Source organism: Mya arenaria, chromosome 17 (assembly GCF_026914265.1).
Source record: "Mya arenaria isolate MELC-2E11 chromosome 17, ASM2691426v1".
Classification (NCBI taxonomy): domain Eukaryota; kingdom Metazoa; phylum Mollusca; class Bivalvia; order Myida; family Myidae; genus Mya; species Mya arenaria.
This window is the reverse complement of record NC_069138.1, coordinates 27,968,889-27,989,049: the sequence shown is the minus strand read 5'-3', so window position 1 is coordinate 27,989,049 and position 20,161 is coordinate 27,968,889. Positions and strand designations below refer to the sequence as shown.

The following is a 20,161-nucleotide window of genomic DNA, read 5'->3' as shown; positions in this document are numbered from 1 at the left end:
GTTATACTATAACCTGAAACATAGGTAAAGTTACTTGCCTTAATTTGGTTACGAATAGAAAAGTTACTTCCCTTATTTCTAAAATAGCCATTTTCAAATGCGATGATTCTAGCGAAATTATAATGGAAAACATAAAATTAGCATGCATCATCGCGATCTTGGCAGTTTCATGTTATTTTGTTCCCAAATCCTTTGAGCACAAATTATTACCGATCGTAGAAGGAGATTTCCAACCAGAATTTAGGGATGTTGCCATGGCTTTCAGGTCAGTATCTGATTTCATAAATTTTAACAGTTTATTAAACTGTTAAATCGAATCATTAAATGTATTTCATCTTTAGCTTAACAAAAAATGTGTTATTCATATCTACTGACTTACCCTTATTGTTTGCATTAGGCCTAAAAAAAAATATGTCTGTTTCCTGTAACCCGACAGACAGTATTTTTTTTACTGCCGACCGTAATTTTTTTATACCCCAAAATTCGAAAAGTCAGATTTTTAGCGATCTCTGGCCTGTGGTGACAACGATAATTTAGTCGTGTCCGAAAACTTTTCCAGTTTGACAAGTTGAAACAATGGCAAAAAGCTAATTGGCTGTGACATTAAACTGCAGGGCTTTCAATAAAAATGACCCGAGCTCCCAGGTTTTGATGCACAGAAATCGTAAATGACCCGACATTGACGCATCATATATTTGTAGTATGCTTCAGTTTTGACCCGGGAGAATTTCGGTGTGTGGGTCGGTATCATCTAAAAGGAGCTTCAATGCGTGATCTGAATGTTTGTTTAACCCGCAAGAGCAATTAACACCCGAAGTGACAAGTGATTATCGATGTGGAATCTGATCGGTAACCATGTCAATTTGCAGCACTCAAACTCAATGACGTAATATTAACTCAGCCCATTATGCAAATTAGCGGATACCTTCCGCATTTTCGCTTAGTTGATGGTTTTGAAAAAGAACAATGCTAAGAAATATTTTGTTCATTTATTTTAAGTTGTTTTATTATATCACCGGTTAATTAAAAAAGTATTATTTTAAGTTTTTAATGAGTTAACAGAAAAATAAACATTTTTGTAGCACATGGTCTAAAAAGTGCGGGAAACAGGTGCACGCTAACTTCCTGTCAATTTTATTGAAAGTGAAAGGAGAACTGTGTAAATCGTTGTCAGTGTTACAGTTTAGTTCTATACCAAAACTGTATTGTATAACAGTTATGGTTATGCCCTTTATGAAAATACAATGTTGCAATATTGGCAATAGGAACGTTTAATGTTTTTGTTTACTTCCGGAAAAAAAAGATAAACGTTGAAGTGAAACTGAAAGTTAAAGTAAGAAAGATGTCATCGAAACTGAACAATCGCTGGTACATATTGGAATTTGACAAGGATGCATTGGGTTACATAAAGAACATGCATTAACTAAATAACACGTTCATCAGAGTCAAAACATATTTTTCCAAGATTTGACTCTGGGAATTTTTAATCACCTAAGTCAAGAAAAGAAAATAAGACAAGGTATTTGATTAAAAGTTATATTGATTATTTTTCATCATGCTTGAGATTTTTACAGAATGGACAGTGGATCTAATACAGCAGATCTTTATAAAACACTGGAAATTGTTGTTGTTTTTTAAGTTTTGGAAACTATTTAATGAAGGTACTGTACGTGTACTAGTTTTCCTGTTTTACTGTTTAAACTAGAAATGTGTCCATAGGACACGGATGCCCCCACTTCGATTTTTTGTCACAGAAAATAAGCCATAATGATTATTCAGGATAAATGATTAAAGCGATTTCCATGGCTTTCGAACTTGATCAAGATATTATGGTCACAAACATGTGTTAAAAGTTTGGTGAGGACTGGACAAACAGTTTTCAAGAATTAGATCGGAAACAATCTTCGGGACGTATTTTTCAAGTCTTTTTTTGCAAATAAAGGGCCGTAACTCCTAAATGACAAAAGCGATTTCCATGGCTATCGAACTTGATCAAGATATTATGGTCACAATCATGTATGTAAAGTTTGGTGAGGATTGGACACATACTTTTCAAGAATTAGATTGGAAACATATATTTTTGAAGTATTTTTGGCAAAAAAGGGCCGTAACTCCTAAATGACTAAGGCGATTTCCATGACTATCGAACTTGATCAAGATATTATGGTCACAAACATGTGTTTAAAGTTTGGTGAGGATTGGACAAACGGTTTTCAAGAATTAGATCGGAAACAATCTTCGGGACGTACGTATGTACGTACGGACAGACAGACGTACGGACAAGGGCAACCCTATATGCCGCCACTTTGTGGGGGCATAAAAAGAAAATGGTATTAATTTTTGATCAGTCAGTCTAAGCTTATTTATACTGATTCTAGTCTATTTAAACCTATTCTAGTACAATCTATCATTTTATAAAGTATTGATTTATATTATTACCCTTAAAGCGTAAAGCACAACTATATCAGGCCTTTGTGACCAGTGTTGACCAATCAGGGTCTACACTGTTCGCTGCCGAGTCAGTAGGTAAGGTTTAAGTGTCCACGCAGTGAACAGCGTAGACCATAGGTCTACACTGGTCCCAAAGACCTGTACAATTCTGAGAGCGCTCTAAGAGTTAAATGGTTTAGTCATTGATTCTAGTCATTTATCATTCGAAGTATTGATTTATATATGTTTTGTGGAGATTCATGCCAGTTCATGTTGTAACAGCAGTTTGATGCTAGTCAGATTTTATAGTCTAGTTATGATTCTTACCATGTCTAGCCAACTGTTTGTTTTATAATAGTTGCCATGTACATTTAATTGTAATACAACTTGATATTATTACACAGTCTATTTTAAAATAGTTTGTGCAATAATATCATGTTTTATTACTACAAAATGTAAGCATTTGAAAGTTTTGTTTAAAACATTTGCCAAAAATATATTGTCTAAATGTTATTTGATTCACTTTTTTACTGGGTTATATTTGCCAAGTGTAAAGATGAACTGCTTCCCTGGTGAACATACTGACAATGCTCAAAATTGCACATATTGTTGCCACCGCTGGGAGTCGAACCCAGGTCTTCAAAAGGATGCATTTTACAACTGAAATACATGTACAATGGCTGTCAAGCTTGCAGTTTTAGCTTATTTAAGGCAGAAAGTTTGACTCTATATCGTCACGTTAGTGCAATAACTCAATAACTGCATATAAATATAGAAGCAGATATTGAGTTCTTGCACTAAGGTGATGTTATATCCCACTGAATTCTTTTTAAAATAATTCACCTGAAATAAACATGATTATTTGATCATTCTGACATTTAAAAAAAAAAAAAAAAATCCCTACCTACCGACCCATCTTTTTTTCAGCATGTTACAGGAAACAGACATTTTTTTTTTTAGGCCTTAGACACTTATTTATGTATTGCCCAACTTTATATGAAATTACATCGTAGCATTTATGTGTAGTACGTACTGATTTTAGCACCAATGATGAGCGTTGACAGGGATATTTTTTTATATTTTAACATTTGTAATGTATGCCACTAGTACTGATTTGAATGATTTTAGTTGTGGAAAGAAATTATAGCATGTTCAACAATTTTGTTAGTATTAGTTCACATGTAAGTTAATTGTACTTGCAACTTTCTCCAGAGCTAATATGGAGGCTGGAAGAGAAAAGGGTGCTGCATTTGTTGTATACCACAAAGGGGAGCCAGTGTTTGATATGTGGGCAGGGTATGCAGACAGGCAAAGTCTAAGAAGGTGGAGAAACAACACAACAACTATGATGTTTGGTGCTGGCAGGGCGGTGACAACATTTCTAGTGGCTCAAATGGTGGACAGGTGATTTCCACATTCCTATTCTAAACCACAGGCATCTGAATCATAAAATAACTTCAATAGGTCTGTGATTAGTACTGTTTACACGGGGAAAATTGAAGATTTGAATTTGCTGTACTCTTTCCGACCAAAGAAAAACACGAGAATTGGACATTGAATTATGCTTGTTTGTCTAAAGACAATATAGTTATACCAACATATCACACACCATTTTAAAGGTAATTGACTCTTCTATCCATGTCACTTATTTAAAAATGGATTGTTTATATGTTGGTTGAGAAATTTGCATAAAACTGGACTCTACCGTGAAATCGGGTAAGTTTGAGTTACATACCTTGTTTCTTTTTTTGTATATAAAAGACACTAAATATCTTCAGATGTGTTGTTTATCTCATTGTATATACCCAAAATGGTTTTAAACAACATTTTTGTGACAAACAATGATTCAGATGCCTGTGTTCTAAACCACATTACAGAGCATTGATGGAGCATTGATGGATACTTTTTTTTAATATATTTAAATTTGCTATGTATGCCTGTCTTGAGTTTGCCAAGTACAAAGATAGACAAAAGGTAGTTAATGATTAACTGTGTTTACTTAAATATACAATACATTTAAATATATCTGGGTGGAACAACTGCTTTGCTGGGGGGTGGGGATCCAGGATTTGATGTTAAAGGGGGTGTAACTTAGGGGGGTAACCTTTTGACTTGTGCTCCTTCTTCAGAAGGAAAATTAGTTTGGTTTAGGGATGCAAACGAATGGCAAACTTGATATTAGAATATTTGGTAATTCTTTCGATCGAATATTCGATAACCAAAATACATCTTATAGATTATTGTAGTAAACTATTATTATTATTTGCTAAAGTAATAGCCAGGGCATTTAAACCCTACTTTGTCTTCGCCCAGTACGGGCGGCGGACTCTGATTTCCCTCAAATGACTCTGAAAATGCCAATTTGAAAAAGAGAAAACAAATACATTACAAACAAACAGAATTGAATAATTTAAATTCTGCTGCCTTCATATTTGTACACAATGTGAAATTACATGGATTCCTGATCAAATGGTGTTATGCTTCAATGAAGGGTCTTTCCGTAGGACGAGCAACCTCGTTCTGTAACAATAGCCAGTCTAATAGCCAGTTGTTGTAAAATTACTGGGACAGTTTATGGTACCTGACGATATGTCCCTAAATGTCATATGGCGCGTGTATATAGTGTATTGACATCACATTCACACCTGTGGCATTATGGGCCAATCATTGAAAAAACAAGACAAACAAACTTTATACACAACAGCAAATTTTAAACAGAACAAAAGAATTGTGGGCAAAAGGATTTTTACTCTTTTTATTCAACATTTTTTTTTCGAATATTGGAATACCGATTTTGACATTCGAATACATTCCCAAGAAAATTTTCATAATTTTAAGTCCAAAATGGTGCATTTTGGGCATATTTCTTTACTCTTTTTCTCCTACATTGAAAGAAAAAGTAAACTTGGACAGTTATTTTTTTTTGGGGGGGGGGGCTTGCATAGAGTGTGTCCCCCCTGGTTCTGCTAGTGCCTTGCCTCACCTGTTTGACCCACCCTGGACATTCCCTCAAAAAAAGTACTTAGAGATAATGAGAATATATGAAATTGATAAACTCAATTCAAATGATTTTCTACTTTAATATAAGATACTTGAAGATGTAAACCCCCATCACCCCTCTCCCTACCTACATACCGAATTCTCCATTTCTGATTGAATTCTGAATACCAAATAATATTAAACTGTTTTGTGAAACTGTGTAGCAAATATTGCTCAATTTTTCAAATGTATTCCAGCCCCTTGAGTCATAATTACTCCTTTAAAAGCCACTGAATAACTACATCCAAAAAGGAGGGGGGTGGGGGCAAGGCTTAGTCTTATTGTGACCATAGCCAGTTAATTTTGGTTATGAATTAAAATATGTGTATTATTTGCAGGGGCCTGTTGAATTACAGCAAGCCAGTCACTGACTATTGGCCAGAGTTTGGCTCCCATGGAAAACAGAACATTACTCTGGAAATGTTGCTTTCACATCAGGTAGTTCAGTTTTCTACTTGCAACCAGTAAAACTATTTTTAATATGTTTGTACAAAAACATCTTCATTTGTATGTCCTTTTCATGTAATATGACACTGTTTTGTCTCTCTTGATGTGATGTATTACTAAACTATCAATAGATAGTTGTCCTTTACAGTTGCAAGTAAATGAAAGAAAAGTCTTAATTTCCATAAATCATGTCAACAAGTGTCAACGAACCATTATAGAATTGTCTATTTATATTAAATAGTGTGAACAGTTAAATGTCTTTACAATCAGATGATGAATAAAATCATGTTATGATTTTAGACTGGTACACATTACTTTGAAGAACCAATATCATTGCGAGATCTTAACACACAACAGGCCAGAATCGATAAGGTCATCTGCGACTTAAAGCCTTTATGGAAAACAGGTATTTTATTTACTGAAATAGGCTTAAGGTCAATAAAGAATAATTGCTAGATTTTTATCCAGACCTTTTTTTATAATGATGGCATGGGGTGACATTTTATTTTCTTAGATAAGTGTTTTACCGTTGAATATGCGTTCATGCTCTTTCTGATTGCATAATAATCATATTCATGTGTTTCTCGACAAATCATGAACATGATTATAACACTTTTTTATATGTGAATGTTATATATCGACACTGTAAGTATAATTAAACGCTGTTCCCGGAAAATACCAGACTGATAAGCAAATATAGACCATTCATCAACATTTTTATTTGAGTCAATAAAGTTTAAAGCTGCACTCTTGCAGATTGAAGGTTTTGACAACAGTTTTATTTTTTGTCTAGGAAAGAGCCAATTTTTGCAAAAATCCACGGAAACCAGTGATATAAGACTGCTGACAAAAAATTAGATCGCAGATTTTTATATTTAAGTTAAAAAAATTATTGTTTTATGCATTTTTCTTAAACCGTTAGTAACAGTTTAAGCCATAAAACATTGATTTTCGAATGGAAATATGCAAATCTGCGATCTGATCTTTTGTCATCAATCTTTAATTATTGGTTTGCGGACATTTACACAAAAATTTGCTCTTTCCAAGACAAAAATAAAAAGGTTGTAAAAACGGTAAATCTGTGATAGTGCAGCTTTAAGAAGCAGCATGAAAAAAATAGGGGGTTGAGGGGGATGAAAATCTAGCCATTGATTTATAGTAAAAGTATTTTCGACCTGTACTTTTTGTTGGTTGTGATTTGACATCATTTATATCACAATGTTGACATAAACAAAATATTTTTAAAGTTTAATGTTATACTGTCTCAATAAAATGGACAGCTGCATTATAAGAATTGTCATTTCAAGCTGGCAGCTTTTTTACCCTTTTATAAGTTATTTGCTGAACAATAATGTGAACTGTTGATGCATGGTAACCCCACATTATTTTGGCTTTATATGAAAGGGTTAAATGTGTGGAGAAAGTATCATACCAATGGAAACAGTGCAATCTGGAAAGATTGAACAATCCATCATTTCACTTCCGATTTCAGTTTAATTAAGGAAATTAAAGTACAAACTGCCATATTTACTTTATCTTTCATGTTTTTTCAGTCAAATACTTTCTCATTACTTATCAGTAAGCGATACCCCTTCAAATGATACCAAAATTATATACGTGTAGGATCACCTGACAATATTTTAACATTCATGGCCAAAGGCATGATAAAAAATCTTATTCATCCAATACAATTAAGAAATTTTAATTTACAGGTTCCCATATTGTGTCCCATGACTTAGTCTCCGGGCTGATACTGGATAGACTAATAGAGAGGGTTGACCCAAAACATCGGGACATTTACACCATGGTACAGGAAGAAATTACTAAACCATTAGGTATTGTTAATTCACTTTGTCTCTGTCAAAAAATACATGATATCTCAGTGAGCATATAACATAAATTATGAAAATGGCACTTTTATCGTACTTAGTCGTACTTTATAAGGCAAATATTTAAATGTACATGTATTCATCTTTAAAGGGAATCTCTCATGTTTTTGTAAAATGCACATTTTTTTGTATGACAAAATCAAGTGTGCCAAATTATTAGAAGGGTTCAAAACTAAAAACCCTTCAGCAACTGTCGATATTTGCTCAAATATCGTCTTTGAAGACCACAATTTTCATTAGCGTTAATGATGTCTATGAGCAATTGTTGTTGCGTAATTGGTCCATTGATCAGTGATGTTATCAATGTATTGATAAAAAGGTCAAATTATCCATCACTTTTGTATAAGTCCTGATGGCCTTGTTAAGGTGTATGTTTTCTAATTTTTTTCTTGACTTTACCAGCATGCCTTTGCACCCCACTAAAACCAGAATACTTTTTTATACCATGATTGTATTTTTTCTGCAATTTTGGTATCGTAGAGAAATATTTAATAAAGTGTTGTTTTCAGATGCATTACTGGGAAAACTAATTTTTGGCTCAAAAACATGAGTGAGTCTGTTTAAATCCTACAAGCAGTTAAACCAGAAAACTAGATTCTGTCATTTTTTCTGTGGAAACAATTTGATACATTAAATTTTTTAAGAATTTCATACTTACGTTTCTGTTATTTAAGTTATTTTATGCTCTTGATTTTTATGTTTTTGTTGCCCTATTGGTTTTACTTTATGGGACTTTTTACCCTCTGTCTGTCGTTCCCTCTGTCAGACTGTTCTGAAAAAAGACTGTATCCACTACATTTCCAGAAGTAAGCAAACTTAGTACACATATTTGGTCAGCACATGTGCAGAGGGCATTTAAACTTGTAGGGGACTATTTCATTGCTAACAATTCTCAAGTGACTCCTTACATGCTTTCTTTCAGATGTGAAACTGAGCATGCATCTGAGTAGAGTGGATGTTTACAAGACTGCAAGAATCCATTCTCCATCTGTGACAAACTTTCTCTACCAAGCTGTTACCTCACCAAAATACCTTTGGTTGCACATCAACAGCTGGTTCAGAAAAGGCTCTTACATTGGAAAGATGTACAGTTCTGTAAGAGAAATGATGCTGGTATGAATTTGCTCCAGTCTGAGAGTAGGATTATTTATTATTGGTCCCAGTTTTTGAGATTGGTCCAAGCGTCAGTTCAACAATACAAAATCTATAAAAATATCACATTGTAATTGTGGCTGTTTTTTTCTCTCTTTAAGTTTCAATAGATTGAGTTTCTGTCAGATTGACACAAGGTCTAATCTATTTGGTACATGTTCATTGATATATACACAGGATCAGTTTATAAAACAGATGTTATTTTTTCTTACATTAACATTAAGCTAGTTTTACTAAGAAGATGATGAACTTTTATACTAAAGGCTACGGAGATGTAAACCATATATATATCTGTGAAAAAGCTTTTTGATCTTTTTAACCATCCACAGTATTCAATGATCCTGAACTAAGAGAGATAACTCTGTCAGCAGTTTCCGTGACAACTGTGGTAACTGCTCTTTTCAACAATCCACTGTATTCAATGACCCTGAACTAAGAGAGAAAACTCTGTTATCTGTGTCTGTGACAACTGTTGTTTCTTTTCAGCCATTCAGTGTATTAGATGACCCTAAACTAAGAGAGATAACTCTGTCATCGGTATCTATGACAACTGTTCTTTTCAGCCATTCAGTGTATTAGATGACCCTAAACTAAGAGAGATAACTCTGTCATCGGTATCTATGACAACTGTTGTTTTTTCAGCCATCCACTGCATTCATTAACCCTGAACTAAAGGAGATAACTCTGTCATCAGTGTCTGTGACAACTGTTGTTTTTTCAGCCATCCACTGCATTCATTAACCCTGAACTAAGGGAGATAACTCTGTCATCAGTGTCTGTGACAACTGTTGTTTTTTCAGCCATCCACTGTATTCATTAACCCTGAACTAAGGGAGATAACTCTGTCATCAGTGTCTGTGAAAACTGTTGTTTTTTCAGCCATCCACTGTATTCAATGACCCTGAACTAAGGGAGATAACTCTGTCATCAGTGTCTGTGACAACTGTTGTTTTTTCAGCCATCCACTGTATTCAATGACCCTGAACTAAGGGAGATAACTCTGTCATCAGTGTCTGTGACGGGAACTGCACGGGGAATGGCAAAGCTATTCAGCATATTATCCAACCAAGGCCAGTACAAGGGTGACCAAGTGTTAAAACAGGAGACGTTGACCCAGCTGTTGACCCGAACAGTGACTGGAGTTTGCCCGGAGACAGGATTTCATGTGTCATATACGCGAGGATTGCAATCATTTACCAATCCTTATGTGAGTATTACTTATAAATATATTTTAACAATCCATTTCTAGTGTACTGACAACCATGTGCACCAGAGAAAGAGAAGCCAGCACTAACGGCACACTTTATTTGCTAAGTAATTTCAAATAAGTGATGTGGACACTTGAATACCTAAAGTAAAGAATTATTTTCAAAAGTTCACAAACTATCCTTATTAACCCTGGTATGATGTCGTCATAATTAAATCCACACCAAATATTGAAGACTATATTAGCACTACTTAAATGCAACAACACTTTCAGAATAATTCCAGCAAACAGCTTGATTCTAGATTTTAGAAATGTTCTTACACTGTTGAAACTTTTATTAATACGTGTTTACTATTGAAATAAACTTGAATTTAATCAAAGAGCCCGGAACAGAGAAGATTGCCATCATATACATAAAGGAAATCCAGTACATTCTATGAAAAGTCTTAAGATTTGTTCCTCAAATTCTTGAATATTCGTGTATTATCTAATACTTATATACATGAAATGCATTCTGGGAATAGGCCATTCTGCACAAATCGTAAAAAAAAATCATATCACAATCAAATAAAATGTTATGGAGGAAGCATGGTTTATTTTAATGATCGTAGGTCACCATTCAGATGAACCTAGATTAAAAAAAAAAAATAGCAACACTAGCTCATAGACTTGTCAGACTTTGTAGGAGACATATTAACTGTAAGTTGTACTGATGATGTTCACAACTAGACAAAGCTCTATATAATAGTTTCAAGTTTCAATTTTTATTCGTCAAGGCATATACCATGCATGTGACATAACAAAACAATGAAACACATATTAATTAACATCAAATAAACAGTGAACAAACATGTCAAATACAAGAAAAAAAAAGAAGAATTTTTTCTAAACAACATCAGTGAAGATATGAAGTAATAAGGCACAATGGAATGGTATTGTAATTATCAATAGCTCTTTGGTTAATCGGGGTATGGAGAGTGAGTCATCTGAATTTCAGAAAGATGATTTTACAGAACAATGCCAACTTAATTAATTTAGGTTTATTGTTACAGTTCATAAGTTCATCTAATTTAAAAGAGTTGGGGTGACGAATGTAATAAGGAACAATAAATTTTTTACGTATGATTGAAAAATGATTACATTCAAGTAAGTAGTGAAATTCATCACCAATAACATTCTTAGTACATAACTGACATAATCTTTGATTTCTCTCAATGTTCAAATGCCTGCCTTTTTCAATTGGCAAAGAATGGTTTGTGGTCCTAAACTTACAAAGTATTTTACAAAGGTTACTAGGTAACAAGTCAAGATAATCTTCAAAACAATGATTACTTTTAAACATTCTATATACAAGACATTTGGAAGAGCTATCAACAGTACTAGTCCAGTTTGATAAGAATTGGTCATACAGTCTACTTTTAACAATTGACTTAAAATTAACAGAACTAATGACTGTTTGACTTCTAAAATAATCAGACAAACCAAGTTCATTTAAGGTATTGTTAACGAAAGATAACCATGGAGAAACAATAACATTACTATTATGTAGTTTTAGAACCGTATTATATAGTAACTTAGATATTTTACAATCTTTTTCGTTCACTATCTTACTCCAATAACATAAAACTCTCGATATATACAACTGATTGCATTAGGAACATTTCGGCCATTTTCCATCGCAAATAACCTCGCATGGATATTGGATGGTAAATCGCTAGGTAATTTCAATTTAGCAGAGAAACATAATGACTTTCCCCTTTGGAGTCTTAATTTCTTATGCAATAACACAGGCAATCATTTTAAACACATTTCTACAAAATACAGGCAAAACACTACAATTATACGACCTACTTCTACTGATGTACCGGCATACATCCGAGGTTGTCTTCGATGGAAAATGGCCGATGTGTTCCGAATGGGTTTTACATTAGTTTTGTTGTTTGTGGTTTCATTTCAGACACACACACACGCACACGCACACACACACACCTGCATCTCGTTATTGAATAAGCAAGATCTTTGAATATGTTCACAAGCTTCGGATATATCATAGGTTTGTTTAAACACTGACTGTGTAAGAGATATGAATCTACTGTTTCATCAGCATTAGAACCTTGTTTTTCAAAAAGATTGTAAGGCTTTAGGTCGTAAATGTTCATGATTAACCGTATTTTGGGCGTAAACTGCGTTTCAAATAAAATATTGTAAGGACATTTATCCTATAAACTTACACGTAATTTACAGGGGTCCCCGAGCTCTCTGAACCAGCGTAAGGTTTGCAATTAGGATATCTTGCTCAGGACCCGGGTCATTATAAACTACTTTCTTCAATTAATTTAGTCCTGAATACTATCATCGTTGCAATACTCCACGATTTCCTTAGTTAGTATATAAATAAAACGTCTGTCCGGGATATTAAGAAACTCTACTGAGGAAACACTTTGTTAAAAACAATGATAAGTTATTTCCCCTAAGCATCGCAGTTGAGATGCAGTTTCATAACTGTTGACCTTGAATTGCTGAGTATCATTAAGTTATATGTCTATATTTGAACTTGAATTATGCAATTCAAGATTAAGATGACCTTAAATTACTGTCTTGGCTACTTTGATATCTAAAATTAATTTTGTTGACCCATTTAAGGAACATATTTGTGAGTTTTTGATTTGTGGTGAGCCCATATTATTTTAGCATTATTTAAATGGTTATGTGTGTGAAGAAAATGGCAATTTAAAATGTTTTGCAAACTATTATAACAAAATAAAAAAATGGCTACCATTTTGGTCAGTTTACGTCCAGTTTCATTTGAAATAAAGAATAAATATAAAAAACACAGTAATAACGCGGTGTTTGGTTTTACAAGCAGATACCAAGATTATTTAGAGTCACCATGCATCAAAATTCTACAAGGATAAGGATTTTTTTTGTGGGTCGGAAAAACTTTTTTTCAGATACACTATTAAATTTCGTAATTTAACTTTATCAAGAAGACTGTACAGTATCATTTCATGAGAAGTTTTGATACTGTAGAATACTGTTTATCCCCCGCCGAACCGAAGGCTTTGGAAGGTTGTTTTTTTGCGTTGTCCGTCCGTACGCCCATCCTTCCCTTCGCTCTCCCATCCTTCCGTTCGCCCGTCCGTTTTTTTCTCACTCCGGAACCATATCTTCGTAAGGATTGGTCAGATAATGTTCAAACTTAGCCTGAATGTTCCCCTCTGCAGCCCTGTATCATGTTTCACCAGAAAAAAAATCACAAACACGTGATTTCCATGCCACCTTCTTCAGTGCGTTATCTGGCTGGGGATATGAATTCAACGAATTTGCTTGTTTATATTCAAATATAATGTCAACTACGGACAACATTCTAGTTGTAAATAATTTATTTTGAGTGGTTTTAAGTTTAATCATGAGTTATAATGCAATACATCATATATCGGTATGTTGAAATTGATAACATCAATTTAATCTTATCAGAATTGTATACCAGGTCTATAAATGTAGGTAATTTCAACCTGGGTGTTAACAAAAAATCCCCAGTGAAGTTTATTTTCTGCGTAAACCTAATGTTGCCTTTCTTGGTATTGCAGGCTTCAATTTTTATGGGGGGGGGTTTTACCGTTTTTGACATTCAAATGCTGTCATATCCTGGTGGTATATTCAGTCACTGTTTGAACCAACTATTTTAGTAATTGGATCGGGGACTTTATGCATATGGGAATTCCAATTTAGACCTGATATGAACAAAAATGCTTAAAAAAGTGATGAAAAGATATGTTATAAAGTTTGTTTCTTTAAAAGGGCCCAAAATTTCTCTAGACTATGATATCGAAATTGCAGGAAGAATTTCATGCAAAGCATTAAAAATTATTTTGGTTTTCGTGGGGTGCGAACCAAGGCCGGTAAAGTCATGAAAAAATAGAAGCGACGCCTTAACCACTGGACCACAACTTGGCACAAGGAAATATGTATACGTGATGGATATTTGGACCTTTAAACAATGCATTGATAACATCACCTGATAATGTCAATCAAACATCCACGAAACAGCGAATCGCTTAACGCGTTAGTAACGCAATTGAAATTGTGGTCTTCAGAGACGATATTTGAGCAAAATCAACATTTGCTGAAGGGTTCCAGCTGTCAGTATCTTAACTTTAACGCCCCTAACAATTTGCCACACTTTATTTTGTAATAATAAATGCATTTTACATACCACGAGCGAGTCCCTTTAAGAATAAACCAGTACTTGAAATATTTTTTGTATAAACATTAAATTTTATTTTCATATCTGTGAAATAAGATTATGTTTTAGCATTTGGGAAAAGGGGGGATTTTGATCTCAATGTTGTCCAACAAAATCACTTGTGAATTAATGCACTGTGTTTTCGTGATATGTGAACATGTGAACTCATTGCTAGTGCGTTCGTTGCTGAGTACATAAATGTCATCCTAGTTCATCAAGAAAATACCAGAATATTGTCCAGGCAAATGGTTCGGGGGTTTTTCCATCATCACGACCTTTCCGAAAGTTTCTGTCTACGATGCACCTTGCTCAATCCTTTTCCCATCGTTGTGCATTAAAATGAACATCGACTGAAACAAATTCAATGCACGCGATAAGGCCATGCCAAATTGTATGTATACGCGACAAAAAAAATGCACTTATTAAGCTAATGATATCCAAAACCGAGTTTGGAATGATTGTACTAACCATGAAAATAGTTTCCCTAACAGATGTATGAACCAGCAGGAAAACAGCTTTGTTTAAAAGGTAGCACACATGAAAAAAAACAGCTTTGTTTTAAAGTTGTGCATTACTGTATACCTTTTCCGAGCGCCTATTGTAGTATATAATCGACTGGTATGTACGAGCGGGCGCCTGTTATATATATATATATATATATATATATATATATATATATATATATATATATATATATATATATATATATATATATATATATATATATATTTGAGCGTCTGTTGTATAGGAGAGAGCGTCAATAGTATATGAGCGCCTGTTATATATGATAGAGCGCCAGTAGCATATGAGAGAGCGCCAATAGTTTATGAGCGCCTGTTGTGTATGAGCAAGCGCCAGTAGCAGAGAGAGCGCCAATAGTTAATGAGCGCTTGTTGTGTATGAGCAAGCGCCTGTTGTGTATGAGCGAGCGCCAAAAGTATATGAGCGCCTGTTGTTTATGAGCGAGCGCCTGTTGTATATGAGAGAGCGCCAATAGTGTATGAGCGCCTGCTGTTAATGTGTGAGCGCCTGTTGTGTATGAGCAAGCGCCTGTTATATATGAGAGAGCGCCAATAGTATATGAGCGTCTGCTGTGTATGAGCGAGCGGCTGTTGTATATGAGGGAGCGCCAATAGTATATGAGCGTCTGCTGTGTATAAGCAAGCGCCTGTTGTATATGAGGGAGCGCCAATAGTATATGAGCACCTGCTGTGTATGAGCGAGCGCCTGCTGTGTATGAACGAGTGCCTGTTGTATATGAGAGAGCCTTTAGTATATGAACGCCTCCTGTGTATGAGCGAGCGCCTGGTGTGTATGAGAGAGCGCCAATAGTATATGAGCGCTTGCTGTATACGAGCGAGTGCCTGTTGTATATGAGCGAGTGCCTGTTGTATATGAGTGAGCGCTTGCTGTGTATGAGCGAGTGCCTGTTGTATTAGAGAGAGCGCCAATAGTATATGAGCGCTTGCTGTGTACGAGCGAGCGCCTGTTGTATATGAGAGAGCGCCAATAGTATATGAGCGCTTGCTGTGTATGAGCGAGCGCCTGTTGTATATGAACGAGCGCCAATAGTTTATGAGCGTCTGCTGTGTATGAGCGAGCGCCTGTTGTATATGAGAGAGCGTCAATAGAATATGAGCGCCTGCTGTGTATGAGCAAGCGCCTGTTGTATATGACAGAGCGCCATTAGTATATGAGGGCTTGCTGTGTATGAGCGAGCGCCTGTTGTGTTAAGCTCCTTATGCGTATGAGCGAGTGGATGTTGTATATGTGCACTTGTTGTGAATGAGCGAGCGCCTGTAGGATATGAACAAGTCTATGCTGTATTTGAGCGCCTGCTGTGTCCGCAAGAGCGCTTGGTCTATGAGCCAGCGCCTGTTGTATAATATCCTGATATGTATGCGCGAGCATATGTTGTAAATTAGCGCCTGCTGTGTATGCACGAGCACTTGCTGTGTATGAGTGAGCAAGTGGTTTAAATTTACGTCTGCTGTGTATGTGCGAGCGCCTGTTGTATATGAGCGCCTGCTGTGTATATAAGCGCCTGCTGTGTATATAAGCGCCTGCGGATCGTGGCGGATCCGTGGTCTTGAGGTAACACACTTGACTATCAATCCAGGGGTCGCAGGTTCGATCCCCCGTCGCATCACTAAAAAAAACTAATCGTCTTCCGGGAGGGACGTTAAATGGGGGTCCCGTGTGACAGTGCTATACACTGGTGCACGTTAAAGAACCAGGGTAGCTCTAACCAGGGTTACATTCTGTCTGTGCACATTGCTCCAAAAACCTAAAATGACTAACAATCTTAACGGAGCACTCGCCGAATGGGCAAGGCCCGAGTGCGAGTATAAATAAGCTTACATATATAAGCGCCTGCTGTGTTTGGGCGAGTGCCTGCCGTAACAGTGCACGAACACATGTTGTATACTAGCGTCTGTTGTGTATGAGCGAGCGCCTGTTGTGTTGGGGCGCCTGTTTATGTATGAAAGAGTTCCTTTGAATATGAGCGAACGCAAAGCGTCAGTTGTATATGAACGAGCGCCTGATAAAATAGGGATAATGCGTTGGGTTGTTGTTGTTGTTGTTTTGCTTTTTTTCTTGCTTGTCTTTTTGGGCCTAATGGGTAGGTTTTTAAGCTAGAACCTGACGTTGAATCAATTTGGTATGGCCATACAAATAAAATCCAATTATAATTTATGATATGGAGATACCAACTTTGAGTTTAAGTTCACAGTGAACTATAGTGTAGTGTAGGCCTTTATGATAAAGTTTTGAAGTGGGTCTCCAATAAATATAGTCCACCTATCCACTTATCCTATTGTTTCATTTTCTTAAGAAAGGGGAATCAATTAAACATGTACGTTTATTGAAAGTTTTCCATAGACCACTTTCATTGACATCCAAGTATGTTTCATTAAAGAAGATGAACCACGTTCATACTGGAAACCACATTTAACAAGAATGTTTGCTTTAAAATAAAAATATTGTCATTTTTTTAATGTCATTGTTCAGTTTAAAACAGTAGTATGTTCTCTACAATATCTTAAATCATTATAATGGTATCTCTTTTTCAATCCTCAGGGCGAAACGGTTTATGGTCAGTCTGGCTACGGTGGTCAAGTGGTCATTGCTGACCCCTCCAACCAGTTGTCCATGGCCTATGCGAGTAGCTACCTCAGTATATACGAGTTTGGTGAAGATCCAAGGTTCACGGATTTACAGAGCAAATTGTATACAAATCTACAGAGATACATAGAAAGACAGTTGAAAGGGTAGATTTGAAAATGTTAGTATTTCTTAGGATTTTTATGTATATTGATACGTATATTATAAGTTATGCTTTAGTTTACTTAAATAATTGGTTTGCTGCATGAGTAAGGCTTCGATTTGCAACATTTGTCACGAAAAGTGCAATTGTTCTTTCATAATTGCATGTGAATCTCAATAATTATCAAGCATTCATTTTCGAGTGTATTACATACAGGTCTTCCCATTTGTAATGTACATGTATAACACTGTTTTGTGTTTACAAAAATGAGTAAATGTGATGTATTTTGCTGTTATTTTAACAAGTATCTTTTATTGTTTATACATTCCACTTACATTTTGAATTTTGTAATGTTATTAAAATGTAAGCGCATATTTTCTCAAAGAAAAATATTTAGGTATTGTCGTCGGTATGTTGCCGACTTAAACTCTGCCACAACATATACAGCAAGGTCCATAACTATCAGAATTGTTTAGTTATGGCCCTTTTTACTAGAAGACAACAACAGACATTGTCGCTTGTTCCTAAGCGCTCTTGTTTTGTTGTTCAAACGGTCATTGTATTTTTGTAAACTGTATATGCTTTTTTAATGCATTTGATTTTGGAAATGCATGCAATACTGACGAAAATAACACTCGTATTTAAAATCAATACATACACAATCATGTATAACAAACACTTTTTGATTGAAAAATCTTTACTTCTTTACCCAATAATGAATTTATGGAAAATTTTAATTACTGATAACAAGATTGTAATCGTGTGTTTAATAGCTACGAACGCACACATATTAAATGACTGGTGGGTCCTTAAAGATTTACAATGATCAACTTTTGTCTAATAAGGTAGAAATACCGTATTTTCTGCACCTTTCTTTCAAATTAAACACGGTATCCTTTATAAGAACCATTGTTTTCGATATTTACTGATCCTTTTCGGTAAATTAAAAAAAATATATAAGTTATAGTACTGCTTATTTGGTTATAAGAGTGCATCTTTAAATTGAATAATGTTTAAAGGCAACGGCTTACGGTAATGAATGTTTTGTATGCATTGAACTGTCGTTGGTGTTTTTACACTTGAAGTTCTCTGATGTGTCATACTATATACGTCTGTGATCTTATCTGATTACGCTTGAGTGTTGTACTGTGCATTTAATTAAATCATTATATGTCATTTAACTGCCACAAGTGACTTGACATTATATAACATGCTGCAGATATGCATTTAGAAGACTTTATCTTACATTCAGCAATGAAACTGTCTGTAAGCCTTAGCATGTAAAACAAGATATATCTTTAGAAAGACACTTATCGCAGCATAATTTTAGCTCACCTTGTACCAAGGGTGAACTATTGTGGAAGGTGGGGTTTCCGTCGTCCGCCGTCTGCAATTGGGTTGTTTACATGGAAGAGGTCACAATTTTATATACATGTTTATGATTTGTCAAAATGATTGTTTTGATGAAATCATGGACACGTTCGAATATGAGATACCTCGTGTCAAAGGTAGGTCACCAGGTCAATCTTAGAAAAAAATGTTTAGCAATAGATACTGAAGTTAATATCCGATCTTTGTGAAATTTAATATAATTATTGTCTTGGTGAAATATTGAGGCAATTGAATATTGGTTATCTCTGGTGAAAACTAGGATACTAGGTTAAGTCTTAGAAAAGTTGCAATATAATATACTCGTACCATCCGATCTTTCTTAAACTTAAATATAATGAATACTTTGGTGATATTTGGAACACTATTGAATATAGGTCATTTGAGATCAACTTTAGGATGCTTGGTCAAATCTGAGGTGAACTTTGTTCACACAATAGAGTCTGCTTTAAACATCCGATTATGCCAAACTTTATCTCAATAAAGCTTCAATCAAGTGCAAATAGGTCACAAGGTCATATCTTAGAACAACATTGCTTCGCAAAATATGTCTACTGTTAAAAACGAGGCACGAATATGGGGTCAAACACTAGGTTTTTAGGTCAATTCTGAGAGAGAAAAGTGTTTATGCAATAGATGGTTTTGTTTATGCAATAGATGGTTTTGTTTTATTTTAACACCGCACATACTGGTCAGAATGGTTGTGCTGAAGAAATAATGGCTTATTTCGAATATGGGTCATACGTATCAAAAAGTATGTCACAAGGTCAAATGCTAGAAGAAAAAACTTTATTTATGCCTTGGAATCTGCACTTAATTCAGTCAAATGGCGGTGTACTCGGGTGAGCGATATAGGGCCTTCATGGCCTTCTTGTTCATTTTCTTGTACGCTATGTCAGTGGAAAGAATAAGCTAGCAACGTATCTTTATTCAATTTCTGTAGACGCTTCTCAAAATGGTGGGTGAGTTTTAACCAGCTATATGCATAAATGCATCTGCAACAAAATTCATCATACGATATTCATGATACACATAGTAGCGTAACCTTAGTGTGATTATCCCCCGCCGAACCGAAGGTCTCGGGAGGGGGATAT

General features: G+C 35.1%; 1 protein-coding gene across 2 annotated transcripts; it reads left to right on the top strand.

Moving 5' to 3' along the window:
• Nucleotides 1-96: 96 nt before the first annotated feature.
• Nucleotides 97-18,849, top strand: LOC128224485 (beta-lactamase domain-containing protein 2-like). Of its 2 annotated transcripts, none has more exons than XM_052934330.1 (8): nucleotides 97-265; nucleotides 3,643-3,834; nucleotides 5,808-5,907; nucleotides 6,217-6,322; nucleotides 7,629-7,751; nucleotides 8,728-8,900; nucleotides 9,916-10,164; nucleotides 17,492-18,849. In XM_052934330.1, the coding sequence occupies exons 1-8, from the start codon at nucleotides 123-125 to the stop codon at nucleotides 17,684-17,686; spliced, it is 1,281 nt and encodes a 426-aa protein (XP_052790290.1). In that variant the 5' UTR covers nucleotides 97-122; the 3' UTR covers nucleotides 17,687-18,849. The 2 variants fall into 2 exon arrangements, with proteins under 2 accessions (XP_052790290.1, XP_052790289.1); XM_052934329.1 differs by having other exon boundaries at nucleotides 8,728-8,918.
• Nucleotides 18,850-20,161: the final 1,312 nt, after the last annotated feature.